Source organism: Oncorhynchus masou, chromosome 11 (genome assembly GCF_036934945.1).
Source record: "Oncorhynchus masou masou isolate Uvic2021 chromosome 11, UVic_Omas_1.1, whole genome shotgun sequence".
NCBI lineage: Eukaryota > Metazoa > Chordata > Actinopteri > Salmoniformes > Salmonidae > Oncorhynchus > Oncorhynchus masou.
Genome location: NC_088222.1, coordinates 24,397,049 through 24,414,513, shown reverse-complemented (window position 1 = coordinate 24,414,513; position 17,465 = coordinate 24,397,049). Strand labels below are relative to the sequence as shown.

Genomic DNA, 17,465 nt, shown 5'->3' with positions numbered 1-17,465 from the left:
TCTCTGGGTTTCTTCCAAGGTTTTGGCCTTTCTAGGGAGTTTTTCCTAGCCACCGTGCTTCTACACCTGCATTGCTTGCTGTTTGGGGTTTTAGGCTGGGTTTACATACAGCACTTTGAGATATCAGCTGATGTTAGAAGGGCTATATAACTAAATGTGATTTTATTTGATTATTGCAATTAATAATGACTTGGTCTTTTACCAAATAGGGATATATTCTGTATACCACCTCTACCTCTACCAACTGATTAGCTCAAACACATATTAAGGAAAGAAATTCCACAAATGTACCTTTAACAAGGCACACCTGTTAATGCATTCCAGGCAAATACCTCATGAAGCTGGTTGAGAGAATGCCAAGAGTGTGCAGAGCTGTCACCAAGGCAAAGGGTGGCAACTTTGAATCTAAAATCTAAAATATGTTTTGATTTGTTTAACACTTTTTTGGTTACTACATGATTCCATATGTGTTGTTTCCTAGTTTTGATGTCTTCACTATTATTCTACAATGTAGAAAATAGTAAAAATAAAGAAAACCCTTGAATGAGTAGGTGTGTCCAAACTTTTGACTGGTACTGTATATATATATATATATATCATTTTTTAAATGCACATTTTCTCCTCTCATTTGCTCCTGACTGCATGTGCTGATGCTGCAGGGAGGGGGCGTTGTCTCGGCCACCAAATACTCATTTCTACAACACTCTTGCTTGTTTAAGCAAGGAAAAACAAAGTTTCATCATGTTCTACAGAGTCCGTGTTACCGTGGATACGGACTCCATTGCACGAATGCCTGGCTGTCCTGTCTTCAGTCATTTAATTTCCATGACAGTCTTCATCTATAATAATCGTTTACATGATTACACGTAATTGTTCCAGCCCTAAGTCGATCATAAACAACAGTTTTCTTCTGCTGTTCCACAGATTTCCCATAACAAAAGGCCACCCTGCATAGTATATGACATTCACGTCAGTCGTCTGCAGACGACGCTTAAGGTGAGTGTCTCGAATTCACATATTGCTTTTCATCCATTCTAAATGCAATGACACAGAGTGCTCACCTCCTTGTTTTCCATCTGTCAATCATCTTGTGAGCCACGAATGATCCCAGGCATCAGTACACCCTGTCACCCTGTCACTCAATTTCATTCTAACAGAACAGAAAAAAGACACGACTCCCGACCACCATTCAGGTGGAGCAGGCGAGGGAGGAATCACTCTGTCTCTTTTCATTCATTTCTCATCCATCATTTTTCTGTGGGCCTTCTCTGTAATCTCCCTGAAGTGAGAATCACATTTTAATTAGGTCTATCTATGGTTAGTGGTTCATCTTCCAGTCTCCCAGTCCCTACGTGCTGCTACGTGCTCACCCTGTGGGCTTTGCATCCTTATCAAAGATGACTCAGTCCCAGCTGCCTGTCAGGATCCAACATCTCCCTCATCTCTGACTTTTCATTCTTTAACCGCTCAAGCTCCGATCACAATCTTGACTTCCTGCAACCGACAACAAAGCAAACCTGCCTAACAAAGTCCTATTTTCCTTGAAGGGAGTTTTGTTTTAATGCTCAATCAATAAGCTGCCTGAGAAAGAATAAAACACAACAACACACCAGAAACTAAAGCATGTTTAATATATAATGTGTGAGGGCAGTGGCTGTGAATTCACAAACCGAACAGGAGACTGACTCCAACTGTTAGCATATCACTCATCCTCTCCCCTAACACATAGCATTCCCAGGTGGAGCTGACATTTCTCTCCCTAAATGTCCTTTCTCTCCTCTGTCTGCTGCTGGGCAGATGACAGCCACTCCCCACTTGGGGAGACTGAAGCTCTGGGAGAAGGCCACAGGAAGCCATGTTTTACCCAGAAAAATAGGAAACAGAAAGAGTGCTTTGGAGATAAAACCAGTGGAATGGGTAAAAAGGCTAAATATTGGAGATGAAACCAATGAGAACATGTTGTGGAACAGTAAACTATTGGCATGCAAAGATAACTGAACCAGTGGATCATTTAGTGTATTGTGGTACAGGACTAACAATGCATTACATTGAGTTACTTAAAACCCATTCGTGTACTTGTACTACAGGGGTGTCAAATTCATTCCATGGAAGGCCTAGAGTCTGCAGATTTTTGATTTTCCTTTCAATTAAGGCCTAGACAACAAGGTGAGGGGATGAGTTCCTTTCGCATTAGTGACCTTAATTCATCAATCAAGCACAAGGGAGGAGCGAAAACCCACAGACACTCGGCCATCCATGGAATGAGTTTGACATGTGCTGTACTATATTTAGGACAATATCAAAATGAGCCACAGAACAAATTGTTTGGTGTAAAAGCATTACATTTGGAGTCAACATAGTTAGTACAAGTGTCTAGACAGGCCACATTGACATTTTAAGTTTGTCAATATTTACAATAATATTATATTTAAAAAATCTTAAAAATGACTTTTGAAATACATTAAATGAATTAAATAGTTTAAAAGCCTATAGTTTTGTTATTTAAAATGTTCAAAGCCCAAATATGACAAATGTATTATTCACTTGTCAGTAGTTTCTGTATAGTACTGTATTTTGTCTTTCGTCACATAGGGTTACAGATTTTATTTTCAAGAATCAAGTCAAAATGATCTGATCTTATTACATTTACATTTAATTGTTGGTATATTGATTGCCTGGACCAATATACACTGAACCAATATATGAACCAAAATATAAATGCAACATGCAACGATTTCAAAGATTTTACTGAGTTACAGTTCATATAAAGAAATCAGTCAATTGAAATAATTTCATTAGGCCCTATTCTATGGACTGGGAATACAGATATGGTCACAGATGCCTTATATAAATGGTTAAGGGCTTAGATCAGAAAACCAGTCAGTATCTGGTGTGACCCCCATCTGGGATATGTTCAGCTTCCTTGTGTACAGATCCTTGCAACATGGTGCCGTGCATTATCATGCTGAAACATGAGGTGATGGCTGCGGATGAATAGCATGGCAATGGGCCTCCGGATCTCATCACAGTATCTCTGTGCAATCAAATTGCATTCGAAAAAAATGCAATTGTGTTTGTTGTCTGTAGCTTATGCCTGCCCATACCATAACCCCAGAGCCACTATGGGGCACTCTGCTCACAACGTTGACATCAACGTTCACCCACATTTCTCACACATGACGCCATACACGCCGTATCTGCCCTGTACAGTTGAAACCCGGGATTCATCCGTGAAGAGCACACTTCTCCAACATGCCAGTGGCCATCGAAGGTGAGCATTTGCTCACCATCGATTAAAACACCGAACTGCTGGCAGGTCAAGGCCCTGGGTAGGACAATGAGCATGCAGATGAGCTGCCCTGAGACGGTTTCTGACAGTTTGTGCATACATTTTTCAGTTATTGTAACATTCCCCAGTTTCTGTGTTGTTGTGGGTTTGTGTATATGTGTATTTCAGGAAATGGCTTCCTGGATTCCAAAGCAGCTGATTGGTCGGCCCATCACTAGTTGGAGCTCTCACCCCACCCTCTCGTCAGGGGATACAGCTGTCTGCAATTACTGACTCCTTCTGCAGCTTGAAAAGCCAGTGTTCCTTTGTTAGGAGAGGGAGCTTCTTTGTATGTCCTGTGTTGGTTGTTGGTCTGGTAAATTTGTTGAAATAGTTATTTTTTATTTTTTTGTAGCTGCTCCTGTAGTGGTATGTGTATACCATAGTACCTGGTGTTTTTTGTTTATTTAAATTGTTCACTAAATTTGAATTATTCTGTTTCATTTGTTCCCAGGGGGAGAAGGCACCGTGTGTGTGTGTGTGTGTGTGCGCGCCTTCCCCCTGTATTTAGCCAAGAGCCCTGCGGGCATACATATACCTGTTGTATTTACTATGTCTATGCACACTAGGTATGACTGGGCGGACCACCCCCTGTATTTTGGTTAGCGCGCCAGCTGGCGCTAAGAAAAGGTAACCAGTGGGTAGGCAGGTAAGGCAGGAGAAGGGGAAACTTTAACCTTTGCTTTGGTTCCGTCCAGCCCCTTTTCCCCACCTTATCGTGTGAAGAAAGAATACATTCCCTGTAAACTGTAAAAATCTCTGCCTCTGTCATCCTTACCCGCACCTACAATCACATACCTTTTTTCTACTCCACGGGGAGTTGAGTTGTTGCAAGGTGTTGCGTTCCCTCCAAGAGGCATACGTAACAGTTGTGGAAACTCAGTTTTATCAGCTGTCCAGGTGACTGGTCTCAGATGATCCCGTAGGTGAAGAAGCCAGATGTGGAGGTCCTGGGCTGGCGTGGTTACACGTGGTCTGAGGGTTGCGAGGCTGGTTGGACGTACTGCCAAATTATCTAAAACAATGTTGGAGCGTCTTTATGGTAGAGAAATTAACAAAATTATCTGACAACGGCTCTGGTGGACGTGCCTGCAGTCAACATGCCAATTGCATGCTTCCTCAACTTGAGACATTGGTGGCATTGTTGTGACAAACCTGCAAATTTTAGAGGCATTTTATTGTCCCCTGCACAAGGTGCACCTGTGTAATGATCATGCTGTTTAATCAGCTTCTTTATATACCACACCAGTCAGGTGGATGGATTATCTTGGCAAAGGAGAACATGCTCACTAACATGGATGTAGACACATTTCTGTAGAAAATTTGAGAGAAATACATTATTTTCTGTGTATGGAAAACTTCTGGGATCTTTTATTTCAGCTCATGAAACATTGGACCAATATTTCAAATGTTGAGTTTTATATTTTTGTTCAGTATATATATCTAAAGAAGTCCACACACTCTCACATCCCTAGACTATATGCAGTATAAGCAAATTCAATGGTGACTGGAGAATGAGTGATTTTACAGCATTCTCTCTCTCTCTCTCTCAGATCTTAAACATGTTCCAATCTTAACTGTCTGGACCAAATATAAAAAAACTAAATCTAATGAAATTCACACACATACACACATTCCTAAAGTATATTATAGAGCAAAAGCAAATCCAATGCAAATCAATAGAGAATGAGGCATACTACAGCAGTGCTAAACATGTTGCAAACCCCACCCTACCTTGTTTGTGGTATGCATGTACACGTGTGCTTGTGAGATAAGGAGGGAGAATGCTTTAGAATGCCTCACTCTCCATTGACTTGCATTGGATTTGTTAAAACTGTACAATATACTCTAGGAGTGTGTGTGAGTGGATTTCCTTAGATATTGCTTTTATGTACAGTCCCAGTCAATAGTTTAGGATTTTCTTTATTTTTACTATTTTGTAGACAAACTATGAAAAAACACATGGAATCATGTAGTAACCAAATAAGTGTTAAAAAAATCTAAATATATTTTATATTTGAGATTCTTCAAGGTAGCCAACCTTTGCGTTGACAGATGTGCACACTCTTAGCATTCTGTCAACCAGCTTCACCTGGAATACTTTTCCAACAGTCTTGAAGGAGTTCGCACATGTGCTGATTACTTGTTGGCTGCTTTTCCTTCACTCTGGGGTCCAACTCATCCAAAACCACCTCAATTGGGTTGAGGTCAGGTGATTGTCAGGTCATTCTCCCTCAATTGGGTGTGAGGTCAGGTCATCTGATATAGCACTCCATCACTCTCATTCTTGGTCAAATAGCCCTTACTCATCCAGGAGGTATGTATGGTCATTGCCCTTTTGAAAAACAAAACCAGATGGGATGGTGTATCGCTGCAGAATTCTACGGGAGCCATGCTGGTTAAGTTCGAAATAATTGTCACCAGCAAAGCACCCCCACACTATCACACCTCCTTCTCCATGCTTCACTGTGGGATACACGCATGTGGAGATCTTCAGTTCACCGACTCTGCGTCTCACATAGACACGGCAGGTGGGACGAAAAATCTCACATTTGGACTCATCAGACCAAAGGACAGATTTCCACCAGTGTAATGTTCATTGCTTGTGTTTCTTGGCCCAAGCATCTCTTCTTCTTATTGCTGTCCTTTAGTAGTGGTTTCTTTGCAGCAATTTGATCATGAAGGCCTGATTCACGCATTCTTCTCTGAACAGTTGATGTTGAGATGTTACTTGAACTCTGTGAAGGATTTATTTGAGCTGCAATCTGAGGTGCAGTTAACTCTAATGAACTTATCTGCAGCAGAGGTAACTCTGGGTCTTCCTTTCCTGTGGTGATCCTCATGAGAGCTAGTTTCATCATAGTACTTGATGGTTTTTGCAACTGCACTTGAAATGTTCAAAGTTCTTGAACTTTTCAGGATTGACTGACCTTCATTGTCATGGTTCCACCTGTCACCATTGGGCGGCATAGACCCTTATGATTTCCCACTTAAATGAAGTGTGTTTTCTGTCATCCTTTGCTGAAGCTTGATTTATGATTCCTCATCTGGTCTCTTCTCTGCACCTGTGTCCAACCTCCCCATGTCACAGCAAGCTTCAGCCCACAACATGGAGCCAGAAGTGATCACCCAGATCAAGAATGTTGTATCCCACCAAGGAGCACTGCTGGGGTGGCAGCAAGAACATCTCTTCCAGATATCGGAAACCTTCCGGACACTTACCGACTCCCTCCAAACACAGCCCAACTCCAACCCAGGAGGAGCCAATGCCCAATGTTCATCATCCAGTGCTACAGGCATCACCGTAGTTCCTCCAGGGAACCTGTACCAAGATCCCAGCCCTTGAGCAGTAAGACGGCCACCCGGGAGGATGCAAGGGATTCCTCTCTCAGTGCTCTCTGCTGTTCGAGCTACGGTCCTCCTCGTTCCACACCAATCGGGCCATGATCGCAACCATAATCTCTGTACTCTCAGGCAAGGCCCTGGCATGGGCAACGGCGCTGTGGGAACAGCAGCCACCATCCTGCAGCTCCATATTAGCTTTCAATGCTGAGGTGCGACAAATCTTCGACCACCCAGTCAGTGGACAGGAAGCAGCCAGCTCACTGTTCAACATCTGCCAAGGGGCCAGACCAGTGTCCTCACTATTATTTTACAATGTAGAAATTATTTAAAATAAAGAAAAACTGTATATATACACATGCACACACTACCGCTCAAAAGTTTGTGGTCACTTAGAAATGTTGTAACGTGTGCGTGCGCTGGGAGTCGGGAAGCAAGTTTAGGGAGTAAATAATTTAATAAATGAAACATAATGCAAAACAAGAAACACAAACTACACACAGACAGGAAACTGAAACAGAAACAATAACGCCTGGGGAAGGAACCAAATGGAGCGATATACAGTTGAAGTAGGAAGTTTACATACACCTTAGACAAATACATTTAAACTCAGTTTTTCACAATTCCTAACATTTAATCCTAGTTAAAAATTCCCTGTCTTAGACCAGTTAGGATCACCACTTTATTTTAAGAATGTGAAATAATAGTAGAGAGTGATTTATTTCAGCTTTTATTTCGTTCATCACATTGTTGTTTTTCACTTTTTCAGTTATGCCCACAAATCTTCTATGGGATTGAGGTCAGGTGCGTAGCGATGGTCACTCCAATACCTTGACTTTGTTGTCCTTAGGCCATTTTGTCACAACTTTGAAATTATGCTTGTAGTCATTGTCCATTTGGAACACCCATTTGCGACCAAGCTTTACCTTCCTGAATGATGTCTTGAGATGTTACTCCAATATATCCACATTATTTTCATCTCTCATGCTGCCATCTATTTTTTTAAGTGCACCATTCCCTCTTGCAGCAAACCACCCCCACAACATAATTCTGACACCCCCGTGCTTCACGGTTAGAATTGTGTTCTTCGGCATGCAAGCATCCCTATTTTCCTCCAAACATAATGATGGTCATAATGGCCAAACAGTTCTCTTTTTGTTTCATCAGACCAGAGGACATTTCTCCAAAAAGTACGATCTTTGTCCCCATGTGCAGTTGCAAGACGTAGTCTGTATTTATTATGGCGGTTTTGGAGCAGTGGCTTCTTCCTTGCTGAGCGGCCTTTCAGGTTATGTCGATATAGGACTCGTTGTACTGTGGATATAGATACTTTTGTACCTGTTTCCTCCAGCATCTTCACAAGGTCCTTTGCTGTTGTTCTGCGATTGATTTGCACTTTTCACACCAAAGTACGTTCATCTCTAGGAGACAGAATGCGTCTCCTTCCTGAGCGGTATGACGGCTGCGTGGTCCCACGGTGTTTATACTTGCATACTATTGTTTGTACAGATTAACGTGGTACCTTCAGGCGTTTGGCATTTGCTCCCAAGGATGAACCAGACTTGTTGAGGTCTACAATTTTTTTTCTGAAGTCTTGGCTGACTTCTGTTGATTTCACCATAATGTCAAGCAACGAGACAATGAGTTTGAAGGTAGGCCTTGAAATAAATCCACAGGTATACCTCCAATTGACTCAAATTATGTCAATTAGCCTATCAGAAGCTTCTAAAGCCATGACATCATATTCTGGAATTTTACAAGCTGTTTAAAGGCAGTCAACTTAGTTTATGTAAACTTCTGACCCACTGGAATTGTGATACAGTGAATTATAAGTGAAAAAATCTGTCTGTAAACAATTGTTGGAAAAATGACTTGTGTCATGCACAAAGTAGATGTCCTAACTGACTTGCCAAGACTATAGTTTGTTAGAACAAGAAATAAGTGGAGTGGTTGAAAAACGAGTTTTAATGACTCCAACTTAAGTGTATGTAAACTTCTAACTTCAACTGTATATAGGGAATGTAATCAAGGAGGTGATGGAGTCCAGGTGACTCTGATGACGCGCATGTGTATGTAACAATGGTGGCAGGTGTGCGCCATAACAAACAGCCTGATGACCTAGAGGTTGCGGAGGGAGCACACGTGACAAATGTCCCTGTTTTTAAAATAAAGTAATTTTTTTGGCCATTAAAATAACATAAAATTCATCAGAAATACAGTGTAGCCATTGTTAATGTTGTAAATTACTATTGTAGCTGGAAATGGCAGATTTTTATGGAATATCTACATAGGCGTACAGAGGCCCCTTATCAGCAACCATCACGTCTATGTTCCAATGGCACTTTGTCCAAGTTGAACATTTTAAAAGGCTAATTGATCATTAGGAAACCATTTTGCAGTGATGTTAGCACAGTTGTTCTGATTAAAGAAGCAATAAAACTGGCCTTCTTTAGACTAGTTGAGTATCTGGAGCATCAGCATTTGTGCATTCGATTACAGGTTCAAAATAGCCAGAAACAATTAACTTTCTTCTGTAACGTGTCAGTCTATTCATGTCCTGAGAAATGAAAGCTATTCCATGCAAGAAATGTCCAAGAAACTTTTGATCTTGTACAACTCTGTGTGCATCTCCCTTCACAGAACAGCACAAACTGGCCCTGACCAGAATTGAAAGAGGAGTGGGAGGCCCCAGTGCACAACTGAGCAAAAGGACAAGTACATTTGAGTGTCTAGTTTCAGAAACAGACACCTCACAAGTCCTCAACTTGTGTACCCTTAAAACACCAGTCTCAAAGTCAACAGTGAAGAGGTTACTCTGGGATGCTGGCCTTCTAGGCCGAGTTGCAAAGATAAAGCCATATCTCAGACTGGCCAATAAAAATAAAAGATTAAGATGGGCAAAAGAACACAGACACTGGACAGAGGAACTTTGCCTAGAAGGCCAGCATCCTGGAGTTGCCTCTTCACTGTTCACTGCATGACTTTCAACCTTGTAAGCCTGTACAGGAGTTGTAGTGATGAGACAAGATAGTAGCTACTAACAATTGGATACCATGAAATTGGGGAGAAAAAGGGGTAAAGAAAACCTCATACAATGATGGAAAGACCTGTGTTAATGCAGACAGAGAAGTGTCCTTGTTAATGCAGACAGAGAAGTGTCCTTGTTAATGCGGACAGAGAAGTGTCCTTGTTAATGCGGACAGAGAAGAGATGCAATGTCTTAATCATAACGTAATATAGTTGCAGAGAGTCCCTGTAATCCTAGATTCAGATCATTCAGGAGAGAAAAAACATCACCCAGATAGGCCAGTTGTGTGAGAAACTTGTCATCATGCAAGCGGTCAGACAAGTGAAAATTATGGTAAATAAAAACATCTTTAAACTCGTGTCAATACTTTGCCCCTTGATAACCAGCACAGTATGTTGTAAAAGCCTCTCCATGGTCACTGTCCATATCATTGCATAGTGCAGAAAATACAGTGCCTTGCGAAAGTATTCGGCCCCCTTGAACTTTGCGACATTTTGCCACATTTCAGGCTTCAAACATAAAGATATAAAACTGTATTTTCTTGTGAAGAATCAACAACAAGTGGGACACAATCATGAAGTGGACGACATTTATTGGATATTTCAAACTTTTTTAACAAATCAAAAACTGAATAATTGGGCGTGCAAAATTATTCAGCCCCTTTACTTTCAGTGCAGCAAACTCTCTCCAGAAGTTCAGTGAGGATCTCTGAATGATCCAATGTTGACCTAAATGACTAACGATGATAAATACAATCCACCTGTGTGTAATCAAGTCTCCGTATAAATGCACATGCACTGTGATAGTCTCAGAGGTCTGTTAAAAGCGCAGAGAGCAACATGAAGAACAAGGAACACACCAGGCAGGTCCGAGATACTGTTGTGAAGAAGTTTAAAGCCAGATTTGGATACAAAAAGATTTCCCAAGCTTTAAACATCCCAAGGAGCACTGTGCAACGATAATATTGAAATGGAAGGAGTATCAGACCACTGCAAATCTACCAAGACCTGGCCATCCCTCTAAACTTTCAGCTCATACAAGGAGAAGACTGATCAGAGATGCAGCCAAGAGGCCCATGATCACTCTGGATGAACTGCAGAGATCTACAGCTGAGGTGGGAGACCCTGTCCATAGGACAACAATCAGTCATATATTGCACAAATCTGGCCTTTATGGAAGAGTGGCAAGAAGAAAGCCATTTCTTAAAGATATCTATAAAAAGTGTTGTTTAAAGTTTGCCACAAGCCACCTGGGAGACACACCAAACATGTGGAAGAAGGTGCTCTGGTCAGATGAAACCAAAATTGAACTTTCTGGCAACAATGCAAAACGTTATGTTTGGCGTAAAAGCAACACAGCTCATCACCCTGAACACCCTATCCCCACTGTCAAACATGGTGGTGTCAGCATCATGGTTTGGGCCTGCTTTTCTTCAGCAGGGACAGGGAAGATGGTTAAAATTGATGGGAAGATGGATGGAGCCAAATACAGGACCATTCTGGAAGAAAACCTGATGGAGTCTGCAAAAGACCTGAGACTGGGACGGAGATTTGTCTTCCAACAAGACAATGATCCAAAACATAAAGCAAAATCTACAATGGAATGGTTCAAAAATAAACATATCCAGGTGTTAGAATGGCCAAGTCAAAGTCCAGACCTGAATCCAATCGAGAATCTGTGGAATGAACTGAAAACTGCTGTTCACAAATGCTCTCCATCCAACCTCACTGAGCTCGAGCTGTTTTGCAAGGAGGAATGGGAAAAAATGTCAGTCTCTCGATGTGCAAAACTGATAGAGACAGACCCCAAGCGACTGACAGCTGTAATCGCAGCAAAAGGTGGCGCTACAAAGTATTAACTTAAGGGAGCTGAATAATTTTGCACGCCCAATTTTTCAGTTTTTGATTTGTTATAAAAGTTTGAAATATCCAATAAATGTCGTTCCACTTCATGATTGTGTCCCACTTGTTGTTGATTCTTCACAAAAAAATACAGTTTTATATCTTTATGTTTGAAGCCTGAAATGTGGCAAAAGGTCGCAAAGTTCAAGGGGGCCGAATACTTTCGCAAGGCACTGTACATGAGATTTCAGGGGCCTTGCTTTAACCATTTTCACTGTAGTGTCCAAAATATCTTTCAAGCTGTCAGGCATCCCCTTGGCAGCAAGAACCTCTTGGTGGATGCTACAGTGTACCCAAGTGGCGTCGGAAGCAATTACCACTCCACATTCTCCCTGTCATGACTTTTACGCCATCAGTACAAATACCAACACATTTTGACCACCAAAGTCCATTTGATGTCACAAAGCTGTCCAGTCCTTTAAAAATATCCTCTCCTGTTGTCCTGGTTTACAGAAGAGGATGTCTTCCTTAATTGACCCCCCCATAAACGTAACGGACATATACCAGGAGCTGTGCCAGGCCCGCCACGTCTGTTGGCTCAACCAGCGGTAACGCATAGAATTCACTGGCTTATATGCTAAGCAGTAATTGTTTCAAAAATATCTACTGTTATGTCACTGATGAGTCATGAAATAGTGTTGTTTGATGAAGGTATTGTCTGTATAGTTTTTTCTGGCCTTTTCCCCCAACATTGTCCCAACCATATCCGCAGTAGCAAGAAGAAGAAGAATGAAGTCTTCCACAATAATATGGGGCTTGCCTATATACATATTATTAAGATCTGATCATGTGTACATATATTCACATGACTTGATTCATGAAATGTGTAAAAAACAGTAACCCAATTCGTCCAAAGACTAAATATAGTACAATATCAAGAACTCACATTGTAGACAAACGCTTTGGCCAACTTAAAACAGTCAGATTTGTCAATCAGTATGCTCAGAGAACAGTATGCTCAGAGAACAAGTGTAACAAAGGTCATTTTTTATTTCCATTTGAGTTAAGGACCTATGGTTCTTCTTACGGGTGCATGGATGATCTTGATAGGGTTATCACTCTTTACTATGGGTTAAGGTTTTTCCATGGACCTAGACATCTGTGTGTATTATGCATAGTGCACAGCTTATATGGATTTAGTTTTGTTGTTTGAGCACTGTATATGGTACACAGCAAAGGGAATGCATATCTCTAGATCTGGAACACCTAGCTACATTCGGCTGCAGAGAGAAAGCTTGGCGTAAGGAGGGGTAAATGTTTATGACAAACACAATGTTGTCTACCCAGATACTCCAGTAGTCTTTTTTAAATTAGCACGCTTGTGTGAGAGGGTCGTTAGGAATTACTTCGAGCTCTGAGAGAGGAGAGCAGAGGGGCTGCTGAGGTAAAAGACAGAGACACTGAATGCTGACTCCACAACACACAGATCTATTAATCTATCTATCTGCCCCAGCAGCCAAAACAACAGCTAACATATCAATACAACACTCTGCAAACACAACACACATCACTGTCACTAACACTGTCTGCACATCACCACCCTTTAATAAACAATCAAACAAACACACACACACACACACACAGCACAAACAAACACATCCCCACCTCAGGTCACAACCCTGAACCGAATCACGAAACACTTTACAAACACCAGACTAACAACTACTATTACATACAACACACACTGAAACTCACAGAGAATACAGGATCATACCATTTTCAGGGTGCTCCATTTCCCCAATGCTGCCGTCTGGGGTGGTCCTCTCGTAGTGATCCTCAGGCAGGGTCAGGGGCCCGATACGGGGGCCAGACGATGACTTACTGCTGGGCGTCTCTGACTCCTCCAGGCCGCTGTCATAGTAACTGTGCTGAGATGCATCCTGCAGATCCTGCACCGGATTGGCTGTGGAGAATGTCACTCTGCGATGGGGGAGCTGAAATCAGAAAATATCTCCATCAACATAAAAGTCCAGCATGTCTTCTTAATAGATGAATTCCCCCCTTGCAGAGATCAGTTTACTAAATGGCCAGTCGCCATATTCAACAAGGGAAAGATGACTAATCATGGCCCACATACAGTACACTCCCCCACCCCCACCCCCACCCACGCACACAAACACCCCTCGTAAAACTGAGGAAACCACTGGTGTAGCAGAAAAGGCCTTATTGCCTATTCTGTGCTGCTGAGAGTTTGTGGTAGAGATCAATAACCCAGGTCTGTACTCCACTCTCCCCTTATCTTTCTTCCCTTGTTCTCTTAGGCAGAACAGATCCATTTTAGCAGGGATTGGAAGCGATATGCCAGTCATTTTAGCACAAATACAGGAACCATGCAGGGCTGCTTTTAGAGTGTTCATAGAGCTATCAACACTGGGTTGTTAATCAAGTCTACCGGACCACTAATGCTCTCAGGATGGTTTTATTATTATGAATCATTTTTTATCTATCAACCGTTAATTTGCTCTTCCTCTCTGTTTCATTCATTCTTTCTTTCACTCACAATCAGTACTTCCTATTTGTATTCTGAAGTGTGGCCCCACATACACTGCATGTAGACTTCTTCCTCCCACATGGCCCATTTGCCCGGGACAATTAAGTGTTAGCCATCAATTTAAACCTAACTGAATGCGATGCAGACACTTTCTAAAAACTCTCTATGTATGTGTGTCTATATGTACAGTATGTGTTTGTGAGTCTGTGCTAGAATGTGCACGAGTGTGTCTTAGGGCATAACATGGGTTTCCTCTCTTAATTACATTATTCGGAGCGGGGGGGGGGGGGCAGGTAGCCTAGTGGTTAAAGCATTTGGCCACTAACCAAAAGGTTACTAGTCCGAATCCCAGAGCGGACAAGGTAAAAATCTGTCATTCTGCCCCTGAACAAGGCGGTTAACCCACAGTTTCTAGGCCGTCATTGTAAATAAGAATTTGTTCTTAACTGACTTGCCTAGTTAATAAATAAACATACTTTAAAAAAAATCTGTAATAAAAACATGCATGCCGCACTTCTGGTGATACGTAAATGTAAGTGACATTATTTTATCTACCGTGAAAAATGTGGAGAATTGCAAATGGAATTGCTTGATCTACTGTATGAAAAATACCATGCCTCATGAAGAATGCAAATTGTTTGATCTGTGTTAAGGCCTACAAGTTGCCTTGCAACTCGGATATAATGTACTTAGTATATAGACTTTTATTGGGACGTGGGTTAGCATTGTTATTGTGATATTTCAATCAAGCCGTTTATTGCTTTACTAGAACGAACTGAGGTAATGGTATTCTCAAGGAGAACTCTCAAACTGTGAATAAGGGTATCCTAAGCAGACACATTACTATTTAAATATAAGGGTGCATTTAGTTGTTTAAATATGGATTCTTGCCTAAACTGCTCTTGTAGGCATTGCTCGAGATTCAGCATTTCCCTGGGTAGGCTATGTATGGTAGACTGGGAGGCTAGGGCTACGCAGATGGGAAATAAGATTCATTTTTAGTCAGAACACAGCTACTCCACCAGGGCTGGAGTGTGTACAGAGACAGAGGGGGCGTTGCGCTGGCAGTTGGGGTCAATTCTGAGGGCTAGAGGCGACTTGGAGGAGATTGTATAGGACTAGAGGCTGGAAACTCAAAGAATTGGATCTTGGAATGGGGCTTAAGCAAAATCAGAAAGTACTGTATGTGGTGCCGAAGAAGATGGCTGACGTCTTCCATGCTCCTAATCAATTGTGCTATTTTGTTCGGTTTTTGCATTGTTTTAAATCATTTTTTACTTATTTTGTACAGAAATTTGCTCCTACCTTTGCTTATGACCGAAAATAACTTCTGGACATCAGAACTGTGATTACTCAACACGAGCTGGAAGAAGCTTTTTCCTTTAACGAGTCCAACTAGAAGTATATAATGCTCTCCCAGGGACAGGCCCAAATCCCCATCAATTGCGTGAAGAAAAGACGAAGGAACAGAGGATGCAGATCGGGCTGCCTTCTGAGAATCTGAAGGCGAGCGAGTAAACTCCCACTGCCATCCGTCCTACTTCCTAACATCATTGGAAAATAACATTGATGACCTACATTTTCGATTATCCTACCACCAAGTAGTGGCTGAATGACTGGATAATATAGAGCTGGTGGGATTTTCAATGCACCGGTAGAACAGAGAAGCTATGTCTGGTGGGAGTGTGTGTCTTTTTGTCAATAACTGCTGGTGCGCAATGTCAAATATTAAAGAAGTCTTGAGGTATTGCTCGCCTGACGTAGAGTACCTCATGATAACATTTACATTTACATTTAAGTAATTTAGCAGACGCTCTTATCCAGAGCGACTTACAAATTGGAATAAGCTGTAGAACACACTATTTACCAGGAGAGTTCTCCTCTATATTATTCGTAGCCGTTTATTTACCACCACAGACACTGCTGGCACTAAGACTGCACTCAACCAAGTTGATAAGGCCATAAGCAAACAAGAAAATGCTCATCCAGAAGCAGTGCTCCCAGTGGCCGGGGACTTTAATGCAAGCAAATTTAAATCAGTTTTACAAAATTTTTACCAGCATGTCACATGTGCAACCAGAGGGAAAAAAAACTCTAGATCACATTTACTCCACAAACAGAGATGCATACACTGCTCTCCCCCGCCCTCCATTCTGACCATAACTATATCCTCCTTTCACGACTCGGAGTCGGCTCCTCTCCTTGTTCGGGCGGCGATCGGCGGTCGACGTAACCGGTCTTCTAGCCATCGCCGCTCCACCTTTCATTTTCCATTGTTTGTCTTGTTTTTCCACACACCTGTTTTACATCCCCTCATTACTCTACTTCTATATATTCCTCTGTCCCCCCCATGTCTGTGTGTGTAATTGTTTGTTACATGTCATGTGTGACGCATCATGCTGTGTTTTTCGCCGGGTCTTGTTTGGAACCCATGGTATTGTATGCTGTACATTATTTGTGTGACAAGAGTGCTATTCGCTTTTGCCTTTGGTGGGAGTGCCGTTACGCAGTTGTGTCAGACTGCTTTCCTTCTGCAAGATAAAGTGTGCCTGTTCACTCGTCTCTGCTCTCCTGCACCTGACTTCAGTTAACCAGTTGCGCACACAGTTGACACCTCCTGATTCCTGCTTACATGCGAAAACTAAAGCAGGAAGTACCAGTGACTCGCTCAATACGAAAGTGGTCAGATGACGCAGATGCTACACTACAGAACTATTTTGCTAGCACAGAATGGAATATTTTCCGGGATTCGTCCAATGGCATTGAGGTGTATACCACCTCAGTCATCGGCTTCATCAATGAGTGCATTGATGACGTCGTCTCCACAGTGACCGTACGTACATATCCCAACCAGAAGCCATGGATAACAGGCAACATCCGCATCAAGCCAAAGGCTAGTGCTGCCGTTTTCAAGGAGCAAGACACCATTCCGGACGCACTATATGAAAATCCTGCTCTGCCCTCAGACGAACCAAGCAAAGCCTCAATACAGGACGAAGATTGAATCCTACTATACCGGCTCTGACACTCGTCAGATGTGGCAGGGCTTGAAAACTATTACGGACTACAAAGGGAAACCCAGATGCAAGCTGCCCAGTGACGTGAGCCTAACAGACGAGCTAAATGCTTTTTATTCTCGATTCAAAGGCAAGCAACACTGAATCATGCGCGAGAGCACCAGCTGTTCTGGATGTCTGTGTGATAATGCTCTCGGTAGCCGATGTGAGCAAGACCTTTAAACAGGTCAACGTTCACAAAGCCAGATGGATTACGAGGACGTGTTCTCAAAGCATGCGCGGAACAACTGGCAAGTGTCTTCACTGACATCTTCAACCTCTCCCTGACTAAGTCTGTAATACCTATATGTTTCAATTA

The 17,465-nt window shown here is 42.1% G+C and overlaps 1 protein-coding gene across 2 annotated transcripts in view; it reads right to left on the bottom strand.

Moving 5' to 3' along the window:
- The window catches only part of LOC135548370 (protocadherin-1-like), a 142,672-nt gene that overhangs the window by 27,294 nt on the left and 97,913 nt on the right, over positions 1 to 17,465 (bottom strand). For both annotated transcript variants that reach the window (XM_064977901.1, XM_064977902.1), the window contains exon 4: positions 13,314 to 13,533. In XM_064977901.1, the coding sequence (XP_064833973.1) occupies positions 13,314 to 13,533 (220 nt within the window). The remainder of the gene's footprint in view (positions 1 to 13,313; positions 13,534 to 17,465) is intronic.